The sequence below is a fragment of the Tachyglossus aculeatus genome, chromosome 19 (assembly GCF_015852505.1).
Source record: "Tachyglossus aculeatus isolate mTacAcu1 chromosome 19, mTacAcu1.pri, whole genome shotgun sequence".
NCBI lineage: Eukaryota > Metazoa > Chordata > Mammalia > Monotremata > Tachyglossidae > Tachyglossus > Tachyglossus aculeatus.
Genome location: NC_052084.1, coordinates 20,925,548 through 20,946,568, shown reverse-complemented (window position 1 = coordinate 20,946,568; position 21,021 = coordinate 20,925,548). Strand labels below are relative to the sequence as shown.

The following is a 21,021-nucleotide window of genomic DNA, read 5'->3' as shown; positions in this document are numbered from 1 at the left end:
TACTGTGAGGAGCTTTGATTTGGAATGGGGACCCACAAAGCAGGTTTTGAGGAGAGATGTGGGCCAAGCGATGCTTCGGGAAGACGATACATGCAAAAATGGGAAGTATAGATGGACGATGAAAGAGTGTAGCCACAGCCAGACCAGAGTTGTACCTCCCCGGAGTAGGGAATAGTTTGGGCAGAAAGAAAACAGCAGATTCCGATGTTTTGCATGAAACATGCTTTGATCTGTATTTACTCCCGCATTTAGAACAGTGCTTGGCACATAGTAAGCGCTTAACAAGTACGATTAAAAAAAAAAGGAAAAACCGGCACTGAATGTGAGAATTGAACAATAGTGAAGAATAGAGGTTGGCACTAAGGTTGCAAAGGCTTCTGGGCTAGGGAGGAGAGTGGTATAGTGGTGCTGTTGACATGTGGCTTCAGAGATTATACTAAAAGCTTTTCCATTTAATGTACTGCCAGCTTAGGCTTATATTTCTATATGTACATATATATATATATATTTGTATATCCAAGCTGCCTCATTCAACCAATCAACAGTATTTGTTAAGCACCTACTAAGGGGGTGGGGAATGGGGAAGCACTGGTGATGATTCATGACACTATTATGCGCCTATCTCTCCCTTCAGATAAACGAGAAATAACCGTATAAAAAGTAAACACATTTTTATTTTGTGTACATGAGCCGGTTTAGTGTGTGGAACCAATGTCAAGCAAGACCATCTGGTCAACAAACAGGAGTGAGCAAACAGGGGTGAGTCCAGGTTGCAGCATTTCCAGAAATCTCCCGGCTAACCGACCCGTGGAAGCGCTACACAGAAACGATACAGTCATTAAAAACTTGGATGCTCTCTCCGCAGTCAGTTTAAAACCCGGGAGAGATAAGTGCCATTATTCTCAGAGGGTGAGAAAGAGGGTGGGGAGTGTCTAACGGAACTTTGTTGGGTTTTTTTGTGGCTGGAGTTGACCCCTTTCATGGGGAGTGGAGCGGTCCAAGGGCCAATTGCCCTCGCCACCCAATCTCACCTAGGAGGAGAGCCCTGGTTCCCTGTTCAGAGTGACCCACTACAGTCCCGGATCCGGGGTCCGTGGGGAGTCACAAAGGCACCACCTGTAGGGTTGGCAGTGGCCCCCTTGGGGGGGCCACGTACTCCTCTTCCCTTAACAACCGCAGCAGGATGTTCTTTTTATTTCTTGGCCAGCTGTAGATGTGGGTGTTCTGAAGCCAGGTGGGCACATGCTCCTGCAGGAGGGAGGAGACAGACAGACACACACACACACGCCCACACAAGCACACACTTTGTTAGATAAAAATCCGTGGATTCGGAATCGTGGGCCGGATTCCCAGAGCCGCGGCAACACCATTAGAGAAAGCAATCGTTGGTGTTTACTGGGGGCGGAGCACTGTCGTAAGCTTTTCGGGAGCGTACAATATGTTCCCTGCCCACAACGAGCTTACAGTCTAGAGGACGAGCTTCCATAGCTTTCCCGTTTGGACTTTTCCGAGGTTCCGTCCTCGGCGGCCACACGATTTTTATTCTGCTTCTGGAAGGACCCTGGCATGTGAGATTCTGATGCGTGCTGCACACGTCAATAGAAAACCACACATGTGGAACGTTTTCTATTTCTATTCCACGGTGCTCTTCCCTGACCTACCATTCAAAGAGAGGGGCAAAGGGCAAAGGTTATTCAGAGTGATGTGGATTTTCTAGGGCTTGGGAGAAGTGTGCTAGAAATATTTTTTCACTTCTTAGCTTGCACGCACACACTTGGGCTGAGAGTGAATGGTGCTTTCTGGTTTTGGCCCATGCTTGCTAACACCGAGCCCAGGGCAACAGGAACAGAGAAGGGGACTCTCCAACGACAATCTGCAGTCATTGGGATGGTGGTCCCGGAAGTCACACTCAGTCAAATAGACTGACCCCTCGTACTGGGGCAGCGGCACAGATTGTGTGAATGTTTGGCCTTTCCACTTTTTTTCTGGCAAAAGAGCCCCTTTGGCACTTTTCCTTTTGGTATTTGTCAAGTGTTTACTACGTGCCAGGCACTGTCCTAAGCGTGGGGGTAGATACAAGCGAACCAGATTGGACAGTCCCTGTCCCACTTAGGGGTGACAGTCTTATGCCCATTTTACAGATGAGGTAACTGAGGCATACAGAAATGAAGTAAATGTTGCACACACCCCAACCCCCATTATTTTATGTGTCCTCAGGAGCCGCCTCCGCTTTTCCGAGCTGTTTTCAGGTCTTTCCCGCCTTCCTTTTCTCCTACACTGATCCTCGGGAACTTTGCTATCTATGCTGATGTTCCCACTGACTCTCAGGTACCCGCTTCTTTCTCCTCAGGTCAGTTTGGCTGGTCTCCCACTCCCCCTGACCTCACCCATTCACCAATTTGGGCCCCCACTTCATCTCATCATCACCCCTCGCTGTGCCATTTCTACCCTCACCAACAATGCAATCCCACGTTCCAACCAGAGCCTCCTCACCCGCCCTGTCTCCCAAACCCCACCTCCCTTCAAAGCTGTTGTGTCTCCCATAGAGACCTCCGATCTCTGAACCCTCACACATCCCCGCCATACAACTGCCCCATTCTTGATGTACAAATCCACGTCCTCGACCTTGTTCTCTCTGTTGAACTCAACTCCCTCGCCCCCCTCTCACACAACATCAACCTCAGCCCTGCAACTCCAGGCCCTAGAATAGCTCTCCAGGACACTTTCTCCACTCCCACACTTTTCTCAATCAATCAATCAATCATATCTATTGAGTGCTTACTGTGTGCAGAGCCCTGTACTAAGCACTTGGGAGAGTACAATGTAACACTAGAATAAGAGTCGGTAGACACATTCCCTGCCCACAATGAGCTTACACTCTAAAGGACCAGCTTACACGGGCAGTGGAAATACCAGTACTGGGACACTACAGGTACTGTTTCAATTACTTATCTAAAAGCTCTTAATTTGATTTATTTTAATTTTGCTCATTTTTAATTATCATTATTTGTAATTCTTCCCATGTATCTGTCTTCCTCACTTTGCTTGTGAGACCTGTGTGGGACAGGGAATGTATTTGAATCGATTACCTGATAAGAGATACTCTTTATTGCACTATTGTACTTTTCCAAGTGCTTAGTACAGTGCACTGCCCACAGTAAATGCTCACAAAATACCCTTCATGATGATGGCTAATTCAAAATCCCGAAAGTGTTACTGATCCAAGAATCTGCTAACTGGTGAAAGCTTCTGATCTCTCTGACGATAAACACTACCTGAAAGCACTGATAAAGAGTGGGAGAGTCTTTTCACATTAGTTTCCTCTTGGCACAAGAAAAATAAAACAGTTATGTGTTGGGTTTTTTTTTTTTCCTTACCTTCTTAGCAGTGGGGAAGAGCACCGGGATAAATCTAAAATTCATGCTTCCTTGTTTAATGAATTCAATCTGCATCTAGAACCAAACAGAGTTACAGGCTTAATCAGAGGCATTAGTGGTATAGGTCATTTAATAGTACATGTACACTCACCTTCACAGTGTATTTTTTACTTGATCACCTCTTATTTGCCCTGATCTGTACTTCCCAAGCGCTTAGTACAGTGCTCTGCACCCAGTAAGTGCTCAATAAATACAACTGAATGAATGAATGAACCAGCAGAGGAACAGCACAATGGGGCAGGCCAATACCCATACAATAAAGGACCCCCCTACCCCGCCAAATCCCTCAAGCAATAGGTCTAATTGCTGAAGGAATGAGTTTCTGAAACACCGTCATGAATCGGGGAAAGCCACAGAAGCCAAGGAAGCAAATAAAAAGACTCAGTAGAGGCCAGATGATGAAGAACAGAGGCAGCCAAGGCTGGCCAACTTGGTGCAATTTTCCTCTCACCCTAATCTTCCCTCCTTTTGCTTTGTTCAGGTGATGGCAGCACAAAGTGAGCAGGAGTGGTGATGATTCCTCTCCAACTCTCTCCCACCCTAGCATGAAGCAGCATGGCCCAGTGGCCAGACCCCGGGCCTGAGAGTCAGTCAGAAAATCCCGGCTGTCCCCCCACCCCGCTAAGGGACGTTAGGCAAGTCACTGAATTGCTCTGTGCCTCAGTTTCTTCATCTGTAAAATGGGCGGGGGAGGGGGGTTCCAATACCTGTTTTCCCTCCTACTTAGACTGTGAGCCCAATGTGGGACAGGACTGCGTCTGACCTGGTCGTCCGGGATGTACTCGTCCTGGATGTAGCCTAGCACTTAGTACGGTGCTCGGCACAGAGTCAGAGCTTGATGAATACCAATCAATCAATTAATCGTATTTATTGAGCGCTTACTGTGTGCAGAGCACCGTACTAAGTGTTTGGGAAGTACAAGTTGGCAACATATAGAGACAGTCCCTACCCAACAGTGGGTTCACAGTCTAAAAGGGGGAGACAGAGAACAAAACCAAACATACTAACAAAATAAAATAGAATAGATATGTACAAGTAAAATAAATAGAGTAATAAATATGTACAAACATATATACATATATACAGGTGCTGTGGGGAAGGGAAGGAGGTAAGATGCGGGGGATCACCACTGTTATGATGATGAAACAGATTCCAGCCCCGAGTGACTAAGATCCAGCTGAGGAAATACGAGGCCCTCGGGGAAGCGGAGAAGCCGTGGCTGTAGCTTGGATCTTCCCCAGCTCTTAGAACAGTGCTTGACATATAGTAAGCACTTAACAAATGCCGTCACAATTATTGTTACTGGGGCATCTTGCCTCGGCTTGACGTACCATGCGATGGATGTACTTAGTATGCAGGCCGTGCTCGTCCGGATCCAGCTGGGACTCAGCCCCTTCGACATCCTGTTTGTATTTGGGGCTGATTGCGATGATTATCATCACTTTCTTCTGCAAATGAGAGAGAAAAGCATTTTTATGGAAGCATAAAAGCACAGGATGTTTGGTAAAGGCAGGCAGCCAGCCGGGCCTAAAAAATCCCCGATGCACTCGAGAAGCGAAGCATGGCGTCTCCTTCGTTCTGCGAAGTGAAAATGCAACAAAACTCTGATGCCAGGCGCCTTAGCTTTCCCTTCCTCTCTCCACAGCCCCCTCCCCCTCAAAAAATGGATGCAAATAGCAGGGAATTAAGCTCTGAAAATAGATATTTATGGCCACCCTTGCCCAAAGATGACAGGAGCAAACGCCTAATGAGAGGCACAAATCTCTTGAGAGAATTGAATGATTGGGCATTGATGAAGAAAAACTTTCCATTTTATGATGCGATGCCACTCTCCCTCTTAACTGCTGGCAGCACCGCTCTAGAGCGAGCAGCTCCTGCTCTTTGTTTTAATGCAGGGGGCCAGGCTGCAGGAAAGACTCTTCGGTGAGGCCGGAGGTAAAGATGAAAGGCGGGCCATCGAGCCCGCCTGGCCGGTCAGCTGGCCGGCCCCGCCGCGGGAGCGACTGCGACAATCAATTTCTTCCCCAGTGAACTGTGAAGCATGAGAGGAGCTGGTGAGCGGGTGGAATTCTGTCGATGGAAATTAAATTACAACCCAGACGGTCATGTGAGTGATTTTCTGGGTTTCAGTGCAGACGACAAGCCCAGGGAAGTACGAGATGCTTCAAGATGGCCTCCGATTCCACCGTATTGATTGCCTCAAGTCCCTGCTCTTCTTCTACCGTTCAACGATTTGTTAACTTTTGCTTTGCTGTTTATCCGCCTCCTGTGCCCGATCTGCTCCTTTCCTTGAGGAGTGGCCGCAGAACATCTCCCCTCGCCAGAAAACTGGGCAAAACCCACTGGACAGTCCTGCCACCACCGCCTCCCCCACCTGCCTTGGGCCCACCACGTGAGACCGCACAGACTCTCCTCATGGTGGAAGATCGGGGGGCTCTGGCAGTGGAGCAGACCCTGGCTGAGCCGGGCGGGAGCCCCCTGAGGCTCCGACAGGCCCCCTCGACTTGTTGGACTCGGCATTTTGATATTGTCGTGGCTTAGTGGAAAGAGCCCAGGCTTGGGAGTCGGAGGTCATGGGTTCTAAACCTGGCTCTGCCACTTGTCAGCTGTGTGACTTTGGGCAAGTCACTTAATTTCCCTGGGCCTCAGTTACTTCATCTGTAAAATGGGGATTTTACAGATCCCGTACCTCGCTCTCGCCTGTCCCGCCATCGACCCCCGGCCCACGTCCCCCCCCGGGCCTGGAATGCCCTCCCGCTGCCCATCCGCCAAGCTAGGTCTCTTCCTCCCTTCAAGGCCCTGCTGAGAGCTCACCTCCTCCAGGAGGCCTTCCCAGACTGAGCCCCTTCCTTCCTCTCCCCCTCGTCCCCCTCTCCATCCCCCCCATCTTACCTCCTTCCCTTCCCCACAGCACCTGTATATATGTATATATGTTTGTACATATTTATTACTCTATTTATTTATTTATTTTATTTGTACATATCTATTCTATTTATTTTATTTTGTTTGTTTGGTTTTGTTCTCTGTCTCCCCCTTTTAGACTGTGAGCCCAGTGTTGGGTAGAGACTGTCTCTATATGTTGCCAATTTGTACTTCCCAAGTGCTTAGTACAGTGCTCTGCACATAGTAAGCGCTCAATAAATACGATTGATGATGATGATGATGATTAAGACCAAGAGCCCCATGTGGGACAACCTGATTACCTTCTATCTACCTTAGTGCTTAGAACGGTGCTTGGCACATAGTAAGCGGTTAACAAATACCATCCTTATTATTTATTTTATCTTGCTGTCCATGTCTGTCACTAAACCCCAACCCACTTGATTTTTAGACTGGGGCCCCTCGAAGCCCAGGGACCATGTCTTCTAACTCTCACCTGGATTTTTTTTTCCCATTGCTTAGTCTGGTGCTCTGCATATGATAGCTGTTTAATAAACGCTACTGCTACTACTAATAATGATGGTATTTGTTAACTATGTGCTAAGCACTGTTCTAAACACTACTGTTCTACTACCGCTACTGATACATACTATTTCTATGGAAACTCTCTCCCCAGTCCTTTTTTCCATCTCCCATTTGCAAAGAAGGCTGTCCAAGAAAACGGGCAGGAGCAAGCTTTGTTCAGGCCACAAATATCAGCTTGCTATCAAAACCCTTGGACTACTTTAGATAGAGAAAGAGTAAATTGTTTTCAATCGTAACTTTTACTTACATCACTTAGATACCGTTCCATCCACTTGATGATGTCGATGCCACGCACTGTATCCTCAAATATGTCAATCTGAAAGAAAAGGGATGTTTGGCATTTTTAGGGGAGCTTTTTATTTTTAATGGTATTTGTTAAGCGCTAACTATATAGCAGGCACTGTACTAAGCACTGGGGTAGATACAAGCCAATCAGGTTGGACACAGTCCCCGTCCCACATAGGGCTCACAATCTTAATCCCCATTTTACAAATGAGGTAACGGAGGCCCAGAGAAGTGAAGTGATTTGCCCAAGGTTCCTCAGCAGACAAGTGGCGGAGCCAGGATTAGAACACGTCCTCTGAATCCCTGGCCCATGTTCTTTCCACTAGACCATGCTTCCTCTCTTCGAGGACACCCGTGCATATACATCTAACGTTGCAGGAAGCCAGTCGGTGAAATCCATCCATGGTATTTACTCAACTGTGCATCCTGTACGGAGAACTTCAGAAAGTACAACCGAGTAAGAAACACGGGCCCAACCCTTAAGGAGCTTGCAGTCTGATATGGGAGAAAGAGACAAAACCTTTCACAAATGTTACTAGCACAGGTATAAAAGGATAACTAGGAAACAAAGTCAAAGCAGGGATCATGTATTGTACTCTCCAAAGCACACTGTATAGTGTTCTGCACACAATAAATTACTCAATAAGTGTGACTGATTGACTGATTTAGTCAGAAGACCTGGGCTCTGACCCCAGTTCTGCCACTTACCTGCTGTGTGGCCTTGGATAAGTCAACTGACTTCTTTGTGCCTCAGCCTCTCATCTGTAAAAATACCTGTTCTCCTTCCCTTTAGTCTGTGAGTCCCACATGGGATACAGACTGTTTCCGATCTTATCTTCCTGTATCGACTACAGTGTTTTGTACGGCGGTTGGCACTTGGCAAATGTTTAAATGCCACTATTACTATTATAAGTAAATGTCAATTAATCAAAAGCTAGAAAATGGGTAACTGCTAATGTGAATACAATTAAGCATTAGGGCAGCTATTGGTTGCAGGTGACCGGAGCAGATTGAATTTAATCGGGGAAAATGTCTGTGAAAATTTGGGGTTGGAGAAATACTGTGGCAGATTTAAAGAGGAAAGCCAAATAATAATGATAATAGTACTTGTTAGATGCTCATTATGTTCCAAGCACTGTACTACGCTCTGGGGTGGATACAAGATAATCATGGGACCCAAAGTCTAAGGAAGGAGAACAGATATTCAATCCCTGTGTTGTGAATGAGGCCCAGAGAAGTGAAGTGACTTGTCCAAGGTCACAGAGCAGAAAAGTGTCAGAGCAGGGATTCGAACACAGGTCAGAGGACCGCCCAGGCCCGTGCTCTTTCCACTAGGTCACGCTGCTTCCACGGATGAAATGAAAAATAAATGTGTGAGATCTCTGAGAATCTCCCAGCTTCTCAGGCCAGGAACAATCTGAGGCAGGAGGAGGAGAGACAGGGCATTCTTTGTGTTAATAAAGACTTTTTGCATTTTGGCTGAGTTCATTTAAGAGAGTTATTCCAATTTTTCCATATAAACTTTTTCTAAACCTTCAGTCACGAGCGTCAGATTATGTGAACCACTAACCCTCCTCAAGACGTTAAACAGTAGGCTTTTATTTACTTATTTTCTCTCTTGATAGTTTGCTTTCTCCCTTAGCTGTATGTTCTTCTCCTTAGAAAGAATACTTACAGCAGTTTGGAATCCATTTACAAACAAGAAGTTCACGAATTTCATGACCTCCACAGCTGCGTCCACCGAATAGGTTATAAAGACTTTTCCTAGGGGAGAGTGACACGTGTGTTAGTGATGAGTCCAAACCATGAATCCAACAGAATTGATGTGAATTGCACAGGACTGCTGCATCTTGTTCTCCCCACCTAGACTGTAAGCTCCAGAGGGGAAGGAAATGTGTCTATCAACCCTGTTGTACTCTACCAAGCACTTAGTATAGTTTTCTTCACAAAGTCAGCACTCATAGACTGATTGATTGATAAATACCCTGAACTGCACTGTGGGGAGGGATGAGAGTGTGGCATCTGCTTTTATAGAAATTCCCCAGGCCGACAACGGTGGACAGAGAAAGATGTTGTCGCTGCTGTTATTGCTATTGGTAACCTCACCGATGACCCTTAAACTTCCCTAACCTCACCATGACCCCGCAAACCCTATCCTCCAGTCAGCCCATCCCAGCACCACCATCCTGCCTGTCTCACAAACCCATAACCCTGGCATTGTCCTTGACTCCTCTCTCTCTCTCTCTCATTCAACTCACATATCTATCACCAAATTCTGTTGGTTCAACCTTCACAACATCGCTGAAATCCACTCTTTCCTCCCCACCCAAACTACTGCTGTGTTAATCTAATCATTTATCCTAACCCGCCTTGCTGCCTTGCTGATCCCCCCGGCCCCAGCCTCCTGTCTCTCCCCCAGTCAGTCCATACTTTACTCCACTGCCTGGATCATTCTTTTAAAAATAAATTCAGTCCATGTTTCCCCACTCCTCAAGAACCTCCAGTGGTTGCCCATCCACCTCCGCATCAAACAGAAACTCCTTGCCATCGGCTTTAAAGCAGTCAATCACCTTGCCCCCTCCTACCTCACCTTGCTACTCTCCTACTACAACCCAGCCCACATGCTTCGCTCTTCCAATGCCAACCTTCTCACTGTACTGTGATCTCGTCTATCTTGCCGCTGATCTCTCGCCACGTCCTGCTTCTGGCCTGTTACGCCCTCCCTCTTCATATCCGACAGACAGTTACTCTGCCCACCTTCAAAGCTTTATTGAAATCACATCTCCTCCAAGAGGCCTTCCCTAAGACTCATTTCTTCTTTTCCCGTTCCTTTCCACGTCACCCTGACTTGCTCCCTTTATCCACCACCCCCCAATCCCACTCAGTCAGTCAATCGTCTTTATTGGGTGTTTACTGGGTATGCAGAGCACTGTGCTAGGAGCTTGGGAGAGCAGGATATAACAATATAACAGACACATTCCCTGCCCACAGCACTTTTGTATGTATCCATAATTTATTTATTTATATTAATGTCTGTCTCTTCCTCTAGCCTGTAAGCTCACTGGGGAGCAAGGAATGTGTTTATTATATTGTTGTGTTGTACTCTCCCAAGCACTTAGCATAGTGTCCTGCACACAGTAAGCACCCAATAGATATGATTGATTGATTGATTGTCTATAAGACAAGGAAGGAAAGTGACATAAATGAGGATGACATCAAGATTGGCTTTTCTAGCAGTCAGCTCTACACTGAATTGGTATTCAGCACTAATTCCCTAGAACAAGAGAAAACGTATTTTAAAAACAGTATAAATTATATGTCCTCAACTCTATAATCATCTCAGAAACAAATCACTGCATAAGTCGTACACCTCACCCATTTCCCCAGGAAAGGGCCAAGTCTGAAGGTTTAATTTTTCAGTTCTGGGTCAGAAAAACACCCATAAGTGATTATAAGAGCTATTTGACCTTTTCCAATAAGTAAGATAAAGTGCCAAACCTCATGAGTACAGGCTGTGAAATTTCTGGAACTTCAGTCTGGGCTGACTGCAACCCAAGAACATTTGGGCAAAAGTTCAACCTTTCTGGTTTTGGCAGCAAAAAGTGGAAGAAGAACCCTCCTAACCCTGAATGTTGCCTTCTACAGAAACGCTCTGGGCATGTCAACCCCTCCTCAAAAATCTCCAGTGGTTGTCTACCAACCTTCCTATCAAGCAAAAACTCCTCACCTTTGGCTTCAAAGCTCTCCATCCCCTCGACCCCTCCTACCTCACCTCCCTTCTCTCCTTCCACAGCCCAGCCCGCACGCTCCGCTCCTCAGCCGCTAACCTCCTCACTGTGCTTCATTCTCGCCTGTTGTGCTGTCGACCCCAGCCCACATCCTACCTCTGGCCTGGAATGCCCTCCCTCCTCACAACTGCCAAACGCGCACACTTTCCCCCTTCAAAGCCCTACTGAAAGCTCATCTCCTCCAGGAGGCCTTCCCAGACTGAGCCCCCCTTTTCCTCTGCTCCTCCTCCCCTACCGCCCCAACTCCCTCCCTCTGCTCTACCCACCTCCCCGCCCCACAGCACTTGTGTATATATGTACATATTTATTATTATACTTTATTAATATCTGTATATATCTATAATTCTATTTATTTATTTTGATGCTATTGATTCCTGTCCACTTGCTTTGTTTTGTTGTCTGTCTCCCCCCTTCTAGACTGTGAGCCTAATTTTGGGTAGGAACTGTCTCTGTTGCCGAACTGTACTTTCTAAGCGCTTAGTACAGTACTCTGCACACAGTAAGCACTCAACAAATACAACTGAATGAATGAATGAATGAATGCTTCTTTAAAGAATGGGTTTGAGGGTGCAGGAAGTGGTGAAGGGGCACAGATCACGCTGGGCCATTTTTTAAACCGGATCACTCATTCCTTCGGGAAATGACTTGTTTTCTTGATAGCTGCTGCTAATTCGTGGTGAAATATTAGGCTTCTGCCAATACCAATAAAACACACCCATCCAAAAAGATCCAACAAACTTTTCTCTTTCCCCTGAGAAAACCTGGTGGCAAAAGCTTCATGGGACTTAATAATCTTTTTAGAATCACCAGACACACCCACCTTAGAGACTCAAATCAAAAAGTTCCTTTTCAGTGTATGGGTTTTAAGACGATCAAGTGAAGCTGTCAGAAACACAAGACCCGACAAAGAGGAGAAATACCAGAGTGCAAACCACTTACGCAATTCTTCGGGCAAATTGCTGGTTTTCAAAGTTCCCCTGACAGTAGGATTACTGAGGGGCCTGGGGGTTGCGTCCAGCGCCGGGCCCTGGTTGACCTGTGGGCTCAGATCAGGAGGATCCTCCTCAGGGGCAGGCCTTGCTCTACCGGGCCCCTGGATGGGCAGCTGACCCCTGAGGAAGGAAGATCTTATGTTGACATATATTTCCCCCAGCGTTTCAGAGGACTGTGTTTGGGAGGTGACCCTCCACTTCCAGAGACCAAGGGGACTCATTAGCTCGCCTGAAGTTGGGCTTCAAGGGCTTCGACCTCCCATAGCTTTTTGTGCCGATTGTCCCGAAGGGGTTGGTTAGTGGAAAAGGACTAGAGATGGAACGAGATGTTGACTCCCATTCCCTGTTCCAAATGGGGCTCACAGTCTATGTCGAAGGGAGAACAGGTACTGAATCCCCATTTTTTTTTAATGGTATCTGGTAAGCGCTTACTATGTGCCAGGCACAAGCACTGGGGTAGCTACAAGCTAATCAGATGGGACACATCATCAATCATTATCAATCGTATTTATTCAGCGCTTACTATGTGCAGAGCACTGTACTAAGCGCTTGGGAAGTACAAATTGGCAACATATAGAGACAGTCCCTACCCAACAGTGGGCTCACAGTCTAAAAGACACAGAGACACAGTCTCTGTCCCACTTGGGGCTCACAGTCCTAAGCCCCACCATACATGTGAGGTAACTGAGACCCACAGAAGTGAAATGACTTGCCCATGGTGATGATGATGATATTTGTTAAGCGCTTACTATGTGCAAGCACTGTTCTAAGCACTGGGGTAGATAGACGGTAATCAGGTTGTCCCACTTCAGGTTCACAGTCTTAATCCCCATTTTACAGATGAGGTAACTGAGGCACATAGAAGTTAGTGATTTGCCCAAAGTCACACAGCTGACAAGTGGCAGAGCTGGGATTAGAACCCATGACCTCTGATTCCCAAACCTGGGCTCTTTCCACTAAACCACGCTGCTTCTCAAGGTCACACAGCAGACAAGCGGTAGAGCCAGAATTAGAACCCGGGGCTTTGTGACTTCCAGGTAAGTGCCCTACCCACTAGCCCACGCTGCTTCTCCATTTTGCAGTTGAGGAAACCGAGACACAGAGAAGTTAAGTGGCCAAGGTCACACAGCACACACAGCAGGGGAAGTGGCAGAGCTGGGATTAGAACTCAGGTTTTCTGGCTTTTAGGCCTTGCTGCTTCACATGGAACTTCCCTTGAGCCCCTGCTCCAGCCCAAGAAGGGTGAGGAAACACCACCAACATACATGAGAGACTCTCAACTTGCAGAATGTAAGGGAGGCCGGGGCTGTGGTCACATCTCTCTCCCCACTTCCATGGCCTTATTCAAAGCGCATATCTTCCAAGGGACCTTCTCCGACTTCTTCTTCTTCTCATTGCCTTACTTTCTCTTCCTTCTTCATTGCTCTCATGCTTAGCTCTGTGGGCTTGATATTCCCCTTATCCTCATCCCCACACCAATTACGTACATACCTGTTAATTTCTCTTAATGTCTATCTCCCATTCTAGATTATAAACTCCTTGTGGGAAGACAATGTGTCGACCAACTCTGTTTTACTGTCCTCTCCAAAGTGCTTAGTTCTGTGGTCTGCACATGGTAAGTGCACAATAAACACCTTCGATGGCGTGACTGACTGATCGTGACCAAGGACCCTGGAACTATGCTCCTCTAACCACAGGGCCCTATGCTTTGTCTCCTGTTGCTTTTATGTTTTTATTGTGCTACTGTTATTTAGGTGCCTGTCCCCAACCAACTTCCTCTCCTGGCTTTGTTCTTAGATTGTAAACTGTTCAGGGCCATGATAAATTCTAAAACATACATCTTTTCCCAGTGCACTACTCTTACTACTTGTGCAGTTTTTTCCCAATGTTTAGAAAAATGCTTTTTTTATGGTATTTCATTCAATCGTATTTACTAAGTGCTTACTACGTGCAGAACATTGTACTAAGCACCTGGAAGACTACAAAACAATAAACAAATTCCCTGCCCACAACACCTTAGAGTTGAGAGGGGGAGACAGATATTAATATAAATAAATTACAGATATGCAAATGTTGAGGGGCTGGGAGGGGGGATTAATAAAGGGAACAAGACAGGGAGATACAGAAGGGAGGGGGAGAAGAGGAGAGGAGGGATTAGACACGGAATGCCTCGGAGGAGATGTGCCTTCAATAAGGCTCTGAAGTAGGGGGGAGAATATTTGTTAAGCACTTACTATGTGCCAGGCACTGTTCTAAGCGCTGGATCAGGTTGGACAAAGTCCATGTCCCACATGGGGCGCACAGTCTTAATCCTCATTGTGCTATGCAGTCAGTAGGAGCTAAAAACTATTATTACTACAATTTCATGATTGCTTCGTAGCCAAACGTATACCCTTGGGCTTGTTCCATCTCAATCCACATGACAACTCTCTGCTTGGTTTTAAATGTATCTCTGCAATACTCACAAGTGTCTCGGGTTCATGGGGGCCGTGCAGTCTCTCTGCGCAACTCTCTCTTCTTTGGCTTGAGGGCTGGAATAGTTTGGGATGACTTTCTGGGCCGGCTGGTTGCCTCTTATACAATGTCCAGGAAGGGGTGGCATTTGCTGAGATGGTTGGGCCATCTGCTGATAGGGAGCCCGTGGATATTCTTGGCCATCTAGGAGATGAAGACATTCATTCATTCCATCAGTATTTATTGAGTGCTTACTGTGTGCAGAGCACTGTACTAAGCACTTGGAAAATACAGTTCAGCAACAGAGACAATCCCTACCCAACAACGGGCTCACAGACTAGAAGACAACAAAAAGAAACATTGAAATGCACTCCCCTCAACTCACACCTCACTCCACCCTCAAACGAACACACACACACATACACACACACACACACACACACTCTCTCATTCATTCATTCATTTAATTGTATTTATTGAGCACTTGCTGTGTTCAGAGCACTGTACTAAGTGCTGGGGGAGTACAATACAACAATAAACAGACACATACCCTGCCCATAATGAGCTTACAGTCTAGAGCTGGGGAGACAGACATTAATATACATAAATTACAGATATGTACATGGGGCTTGTGGGGAGGGGGACGATGAACAAAGGGAGCAAGTCAGGGTGGTGCAGAAGGGAGTGAGAGAAGAGGAATGGGGCACTCAGTCAGGGAAGGCCTCTTGGAGATGTGCCTTCAATAAGGCTCTGAAGCCAGGGTGGGTCTGTGAGGGCAAGGGGACATTGGAGAGATAGATGAGATCACAGCACCGTATCGACACCCATTTTACAGATGAGGTAACGGAGCCCCAGAGGAGTGAAGGGCCTTGCCCCAGGTCACACAGCAGACTAGTAATGGAGATAGGATAAAACAGGGACTAAAGTCCATAGATACTGCCACGACAGTGGTGACTGAAGGGTTTCTAGCTCTACAGGGATCGAAAGACAGCCACTCCTGAAAATGCTGGGCAGCAGTAGCACTTGCAGAATAATAATGATGTTATTTGTTAAGCGCTTACTACGTGCAAAGCACTGTTCTAAGCACTGGGGAGGATACAAGGTGATCAGGTTGTCCCACGTGGGGTTCAGTTTTAGTCCCCATTTTGCAGAGAAGGGAACTGAGGCACAGAGAAGTTAAGTGACTTGCCCAAAGTCACACAGCTGACAATTGGCGGAGCCAGGATTTGAACCCATGACCTCTGACTCCCAAGCTCGTGCTCTTTCCACTGAGCCATGCTGCTTCTCTACTGCAGCACAGCTCTTCAGGAGGTCTCTGTGCTCCCTCTCAATCCATCGAGGACCTGTATTAAGCACTTGGGAGAGTCCTCCATTCTCCTCCTGACCCATTGACCCTGCCCCCCCACAGCACTTGTATATATGTATATAGAAGTACATATATATATATATACACATATATATACTTGTACAGATTTATTACTCTGTTTTACTTGTACATGTTTACTATTCTATTTATTTTGTTAATGATGTGCATATAGCCATAATTCCATTTTTTTCTGACGATTTTGACACCTGTCTACGTGTTTTGTTTTGTTGTCTGTCTCTCCCTTCTAGACTGTGAGGCCGTTGTTGGGTAGGGACCGTCTCTTTATGTTGCCGACTTGTACTTCCCAAGTGCTTAGTACAGTGCTCTGCACACAGTAAGCACTCAATAAATACAATTGAATGAATGAATGAAATCCCTAGAACACAGCTTCTTATCCTCGGACCTCAGCCACTTGGTTCACTGTGTCCCAGTTTCCTCATCTGCCAAATGGGGATTCATTACGTGCTCTCCTGCCTACGACACCTGTCTGCTATGTGGCCTTGGGAAAGTCACTTCACTTCTCTGTGCCTCAGTTTCTTCATCTGTAAAAAGGGGATTGAGACTGTGAGCCCCACGTGGAACCAAGGACTGAGTCCAACCCGATTGACTTGTAATCACCCCAGCTCTAAGCAGCAATCAATCAATAGGATTTATTGAGTGCTTACTGCATGCAGAGTAATAATAATAATAATAATGATAGCATTTGTTAAGCACTTACTATGTGCCTAGCACTGTTCTAAACACTGGGGGCAGGGGGATACAAGGTAATCAGGTTGTCCCACTTCGGGTTCACAGTCTTAATCCCCATTTTACAGATGAGGTAACTGAGGCACAGAGAAGTGAAGTGACTTGCCCAAAGTCACACAACTGACAAGTGGCGGAGCCGGGATTAGAACCCATGACCTCTGACAAGTGGCGGAGCCGGGATTAGAACCCATGACCTCTGACTCCCAAGCCCGGGCTCTTTCCACTGAGCCATGAGAATACTGTATAGTTTGGTGCTGGGCACATAGTAAGCACTTAATAAAACAATTATTAATTATATAGGAATATATGTATATAATTATATATATAATAATGATGATGATGGTATTTGTTAAGCGCTTACTATGTGCAAAGCACTGTTCTAAACACTGGGGGGATACAAAGTGATAAATTTGTCCCATGTGGGGCTCCCAATCTTAATCCCCATTTTACAGATGAGGTAACTGAGGCACAGAGAAGTGAAATGACTTGCCCAAGGCCACACAGCAGACAAGTGGCAGAGCTGGGATTAGAACCCAGGACCTTCTGACTCCCAGGCTACGCCATGCAATCGTATTTATCAAGCGCTAACTGTGTGCCAGGCACAGTACTAAGTACTTGAGAAGAATACAATAAAACAAGAAACAGATACATTCCCTGCCCACCGCTGACACAGCGGTGTCACAGGCATTAATGGAAATAAATTAGGAAGGGGAGAGGGGCAAGAAGGAGATTAGGGGAGAAGGAGGGTGAGGGGGGGAAGCCTAGGGGTAGCAGGGGAAGAGATGGGGACGGCGGAAGCGGGGGGAAAACGGCAAGGGCTGTGGAGGGGAGGAAACCGAGGGCCACATATAGGACATAAATTACCTATAATTGATTTTATTGCCTGTCTCTCCTGCCAGACTGTAAGCTACTTGAGGGGAGGGATCATATCTATCCACTGTACTCTACCCTCCCAAGCAGTTAGTTCAGTGCTCTGCACAAAGTAAGTTCTCAATAAACACCACTGATTGCTTGACAGCTATAGAATTTTGCAATGTGAGGAAGTCAGCACGGAATGTTCTCTTGGTCACTGGGGTGACAGCAGAGAGAGGCGGAGATTTTAAATGAGAAGCAGCCTGACCTAGTGGATATAGCATGGGCTTGGAAGTAAAAAGGACTTGGGATCTGATTCCCAGCTTCTGCCACTTGTCTGCTGTGTGTCCTTGGGCACGTCACAACTTCTCTGTGCCTCAGTTGCCTCATCTGTAAAATGGGAATTAATACTGTGAATCCCATTTGGGACACGGACTGTGTCCAACCTGATTATCTTGTATCTATTCCCAGGCCTGGCACATATTAAGTGTTTAACAAATACCGTAAAGGAAAAAAAAGTGGAAATACAGTCACTTCAGAGATCAGGGATTGTGTCTACCCACTCAACTGTGCTCTTCCAAGCGCTTAGTACGGTCTCAGTGCACAGAGTAAGTGTTCCCAAAATACACTGATTGATTTCAGAGTGAATCCTATCTCTCTCTGAGCTGGCCACGGTTAGGGTCAGAAAACCTGGGCTTGCTGGCCCTCCAAGACCACTGCACTGGGGGCATCACTGGCTGTAACTGGGGTAGACTGGGCCGCCCTTCTGCCAACAGACATAAGCAGGCTCTGTCCAGCCTCCAGGCCTGGTTCGGGGTGTTGTTGTTTTTTGTATGATTTGCTTTTTTGCCCACTCCTGATCTAGTAAAATCAAGTTGCAAGTCTGTCAATCTAGCAGAGTCCCATTCGTGAAGCAGCCAATTACTGTAAAACAGGTTTTTATCCCAAATTAGCCGAGTTATCACAAAAGGAACTCTGGCAACCGAGGACACTTTTTTCTTTTAGTTTCTTGCAACAGTAGTGCCCAACTTGATTCCTTTTCAGCCCTGCAACTGTCACCAAGTGGTCACAAAATCAATCATATTTATTAAGCACTTACTATGCGCAGAGCCCTATACTAAGCGCTTGGGAGAGTACCAAATAACAGAATTAGCCAACACGCTCTCTGCCCACAATGAGCTTACAGTGTAGAGGGGGAGGCAGACATTAGTATAAGTATTTTATAATGTGCCACTTAAAGATTTGTGTGTAAGTAAGTCTGTGGGGTTGGGCGTGAGCAAATATCAAATGTCCGAAGGTCACAGACCGAAGTGCACAGACGACGCAGAAGGGAAACCGAGCCGGTGGAAAGAGGGCTTAATTGGGAAAGACCTCTTGGAGGAGTTGTACAGTGCTAAGCACTTAGTACAGTGCTTTGCACACAGTGAGCACTCAATAAATATGATTGAATGAATGAATGAGATGTGACCTTAGTAATGCTTCCAAGGTGGAAAGAGTGGTGATGTGGTGTATGTGGAAAGGAAGGGAGCTGCAGGTGGAAGATCATCATCAATCGTATTTATTGAGCGCTTACTATGTGCAGAGCACTGTACTAAGCGCTTGGGAAGTACAAATTGGCAACATATAGAGACAGTCCCTACCCAACAGTGGGCTCACAGTCTAAAAGTGTGGGAAGATGTGGGAAAGGGGTCGGTGGCGAATACGCAGGGGCTCGAGGAGCAGAACGTGCCGGCTGAATTACAATGATTGAGATGATTGAGGTGAGACAGAATGGGGTAAGATGATTTGAGTGCTTTAAAGCCAACGGTCAGAAACATTCACTTTGAAAGGTGGCAGGTTCTCTATTTTCTCAGGTTTCTCAGCTTCAAGCTCAAGTAGCTCTTTTTTGAATCCTCGGAGGTCCCAGAAAGAGCCCTTTACTCTCCAAGTGGGAAATTTTTCCAGATTCTCACTGCTCCAGGAGTGGGCATTCATTCAGGAGGGATTAGAAGCAGCATGGTGTAGTGGATAGAGCACCGGTCTAGGAGACAGAAGGTCATGGGTTCTAATTCCGGCTCCACCACTTGTCTGCTGGGTGACCTTGGGCAAATCACTTCACTTCTCTGGGCCTCAGTTCCCTCATCTGTTTAATGGGGATTGAGACTGTGAGCCCCATGTGGGACAGGGACTGTATCCACCCCAGTGCTTTCTAAAGTGTCTGGCATATAGCAAGTGCTTAACAAATACTGTATTTATTATTATTTTATTATTAATAATTCAGGGTTTAGGGCTGAAAAAATATGACGACTAGCTAGCAAAAGAGGTGAAGGAAAAGATCCAAGTTGGTTGGGGAATGGAATTCATACCTCAAATGCAAGGTGGGATTTCACAGAATAATCTGGGCTAAGTGGGGAGACTGATGATTGCACTTAGATCTCTGACCTTTTGACAGTTGATATTCATCCCACCTTCAACCCCACAATATTTATGCACATATTTTTAAATTATATTTACACTAATGTCTGCCTCCCCCTCTACACTGTAAGCTTGTAGTGAAAAGGGAATATGTCTGCTAACTCTGCTTTCCCAAGCACTTAGAACAGTACTCTACACACAATAAACATTTAGTAAATACCACTGAAGGAAAAAAACTAAGAAATGCCAAGAACTCAGATTTTTGGGGGAAAAAAGATCCAAGTAGGATGTAAACAAGTTTTTCCCCCATGTAGGAATATTGACCATGATGTAGTGAATGTTTCAGAGAAGCATGGTGGCCCAGTGGAAAGAGCACAGGCCTTGCAGTCTGAAGGAACTAGGTTCTAATCCTGGCTCTGCCATTTGTCTGCTGTGTGACCTTGGTTAAGTGACATCTCTGTGCCTCCAGCTCCCTCATTTGTAAAACTGGGATAAAGACTGTGAATCCCAAGTGGGACCCGACGGTGTCCAATCTGATTATCCTGTAAGTACTCCAGTGCCTGACACATAGTAAGTGTTTAACAAATTGTAAAAAATATATATATACTCTGAACCCTAGAACAATTTTGTGTGAAAGTCAACCAATTAATGGTGCAGCCCAGTGGATAGAGCATCAGTCTGGGAGTCAGAAGGTCCCGGGTTCTAGTCCTAGCTCTGCCACTTGTTCGCTTTGTGACTTTGGGCAAGTCACCTAACTTCTCTGTGCCTCAGTTACCTCATCTGTAAAATGGGGATTAAGAGTGTGAACCCCATGTGGGACAGGGATTATGTCCAACCTGATTACTTTGTATCTACCCAAGTCCTTAGAACAGTGCCTGGCAAATAGTAAGCACATAACAAATACTATTATTATTATTATTATTATTATTATTATTATTATTATGACAATGCACACCTTTAACCCCCTGATGATAAAATCCAGAAAACAAGGGCTGGATGAGATCTCTAGAGGTCTTCTAGCCCATCCAATTACTCAACCAATATGGACCACCCCCTTCTCCTCAACACGCTATCCGACCTTGGCTTCACAGACTCCGTCCTCTCCTGGTTCTCCTCTTATCTCTCTGGCCGTTCATCCTCAGTCTCCTTTGTGGGCTCCTCCTCCCCGTCCCATTCCCTTATTGTAGGGGTTCCTCAAGGGTCAGTTCTTGGTCCCCCTCTGTTCTCTATCTACACTCACT

The 21,021-nt window shown here is 46.2% G+C and overlaps 1 protein-coding gene across 2 annotated transcripts in view; it reads right to left on the bottom strand.

Annotated features, from left to right (window-relative positions):
- Positions 1–605: 605 nt before the first annotated feature.
- Positions 606–21,021, bottom strand: part of TRAF3IP2 (TRAF3 interacting protein 2) — a 61,746-nt gene continuing 41,330 nt past the window's right edge. The window contains exons 5-11 of one of the 2 annotated variants that reach the window (XM_038761402.1): positions 14,433–14,625; positions 11,915–12,087; positions 8,863–8,951; positions 7,150–7,218; positions 4,769–4,885; positions 3,378–3,452; positions 606–1,248 (exon numbers count right to left, since the gene is read on the bottom strand). In XM_038761402.1, the coding sequence (XP_038617330.1) occupies positions 1,102–1,248; positions 3,378–3,452; positions 4,769–4,885; positions 7,150–7,218; positions 8,863–8,951; positions 11,915–12,087; positions 14,433–14,625 (863 nt within the window). In that variant the 3' untranslated portion in view covers positions 606–1,101. The remainder of the gene's footprint in view (positions 1,249–3,377; positions 3,453–4,768; positions 4,886–7,149; positions 7,219–8,862; positions 8,952–11,914; positions 12,088–14,432; positions 14,626–21,021) is intronic. The other variant, XM_038761401.1, reaches the window with a different exon arrangement.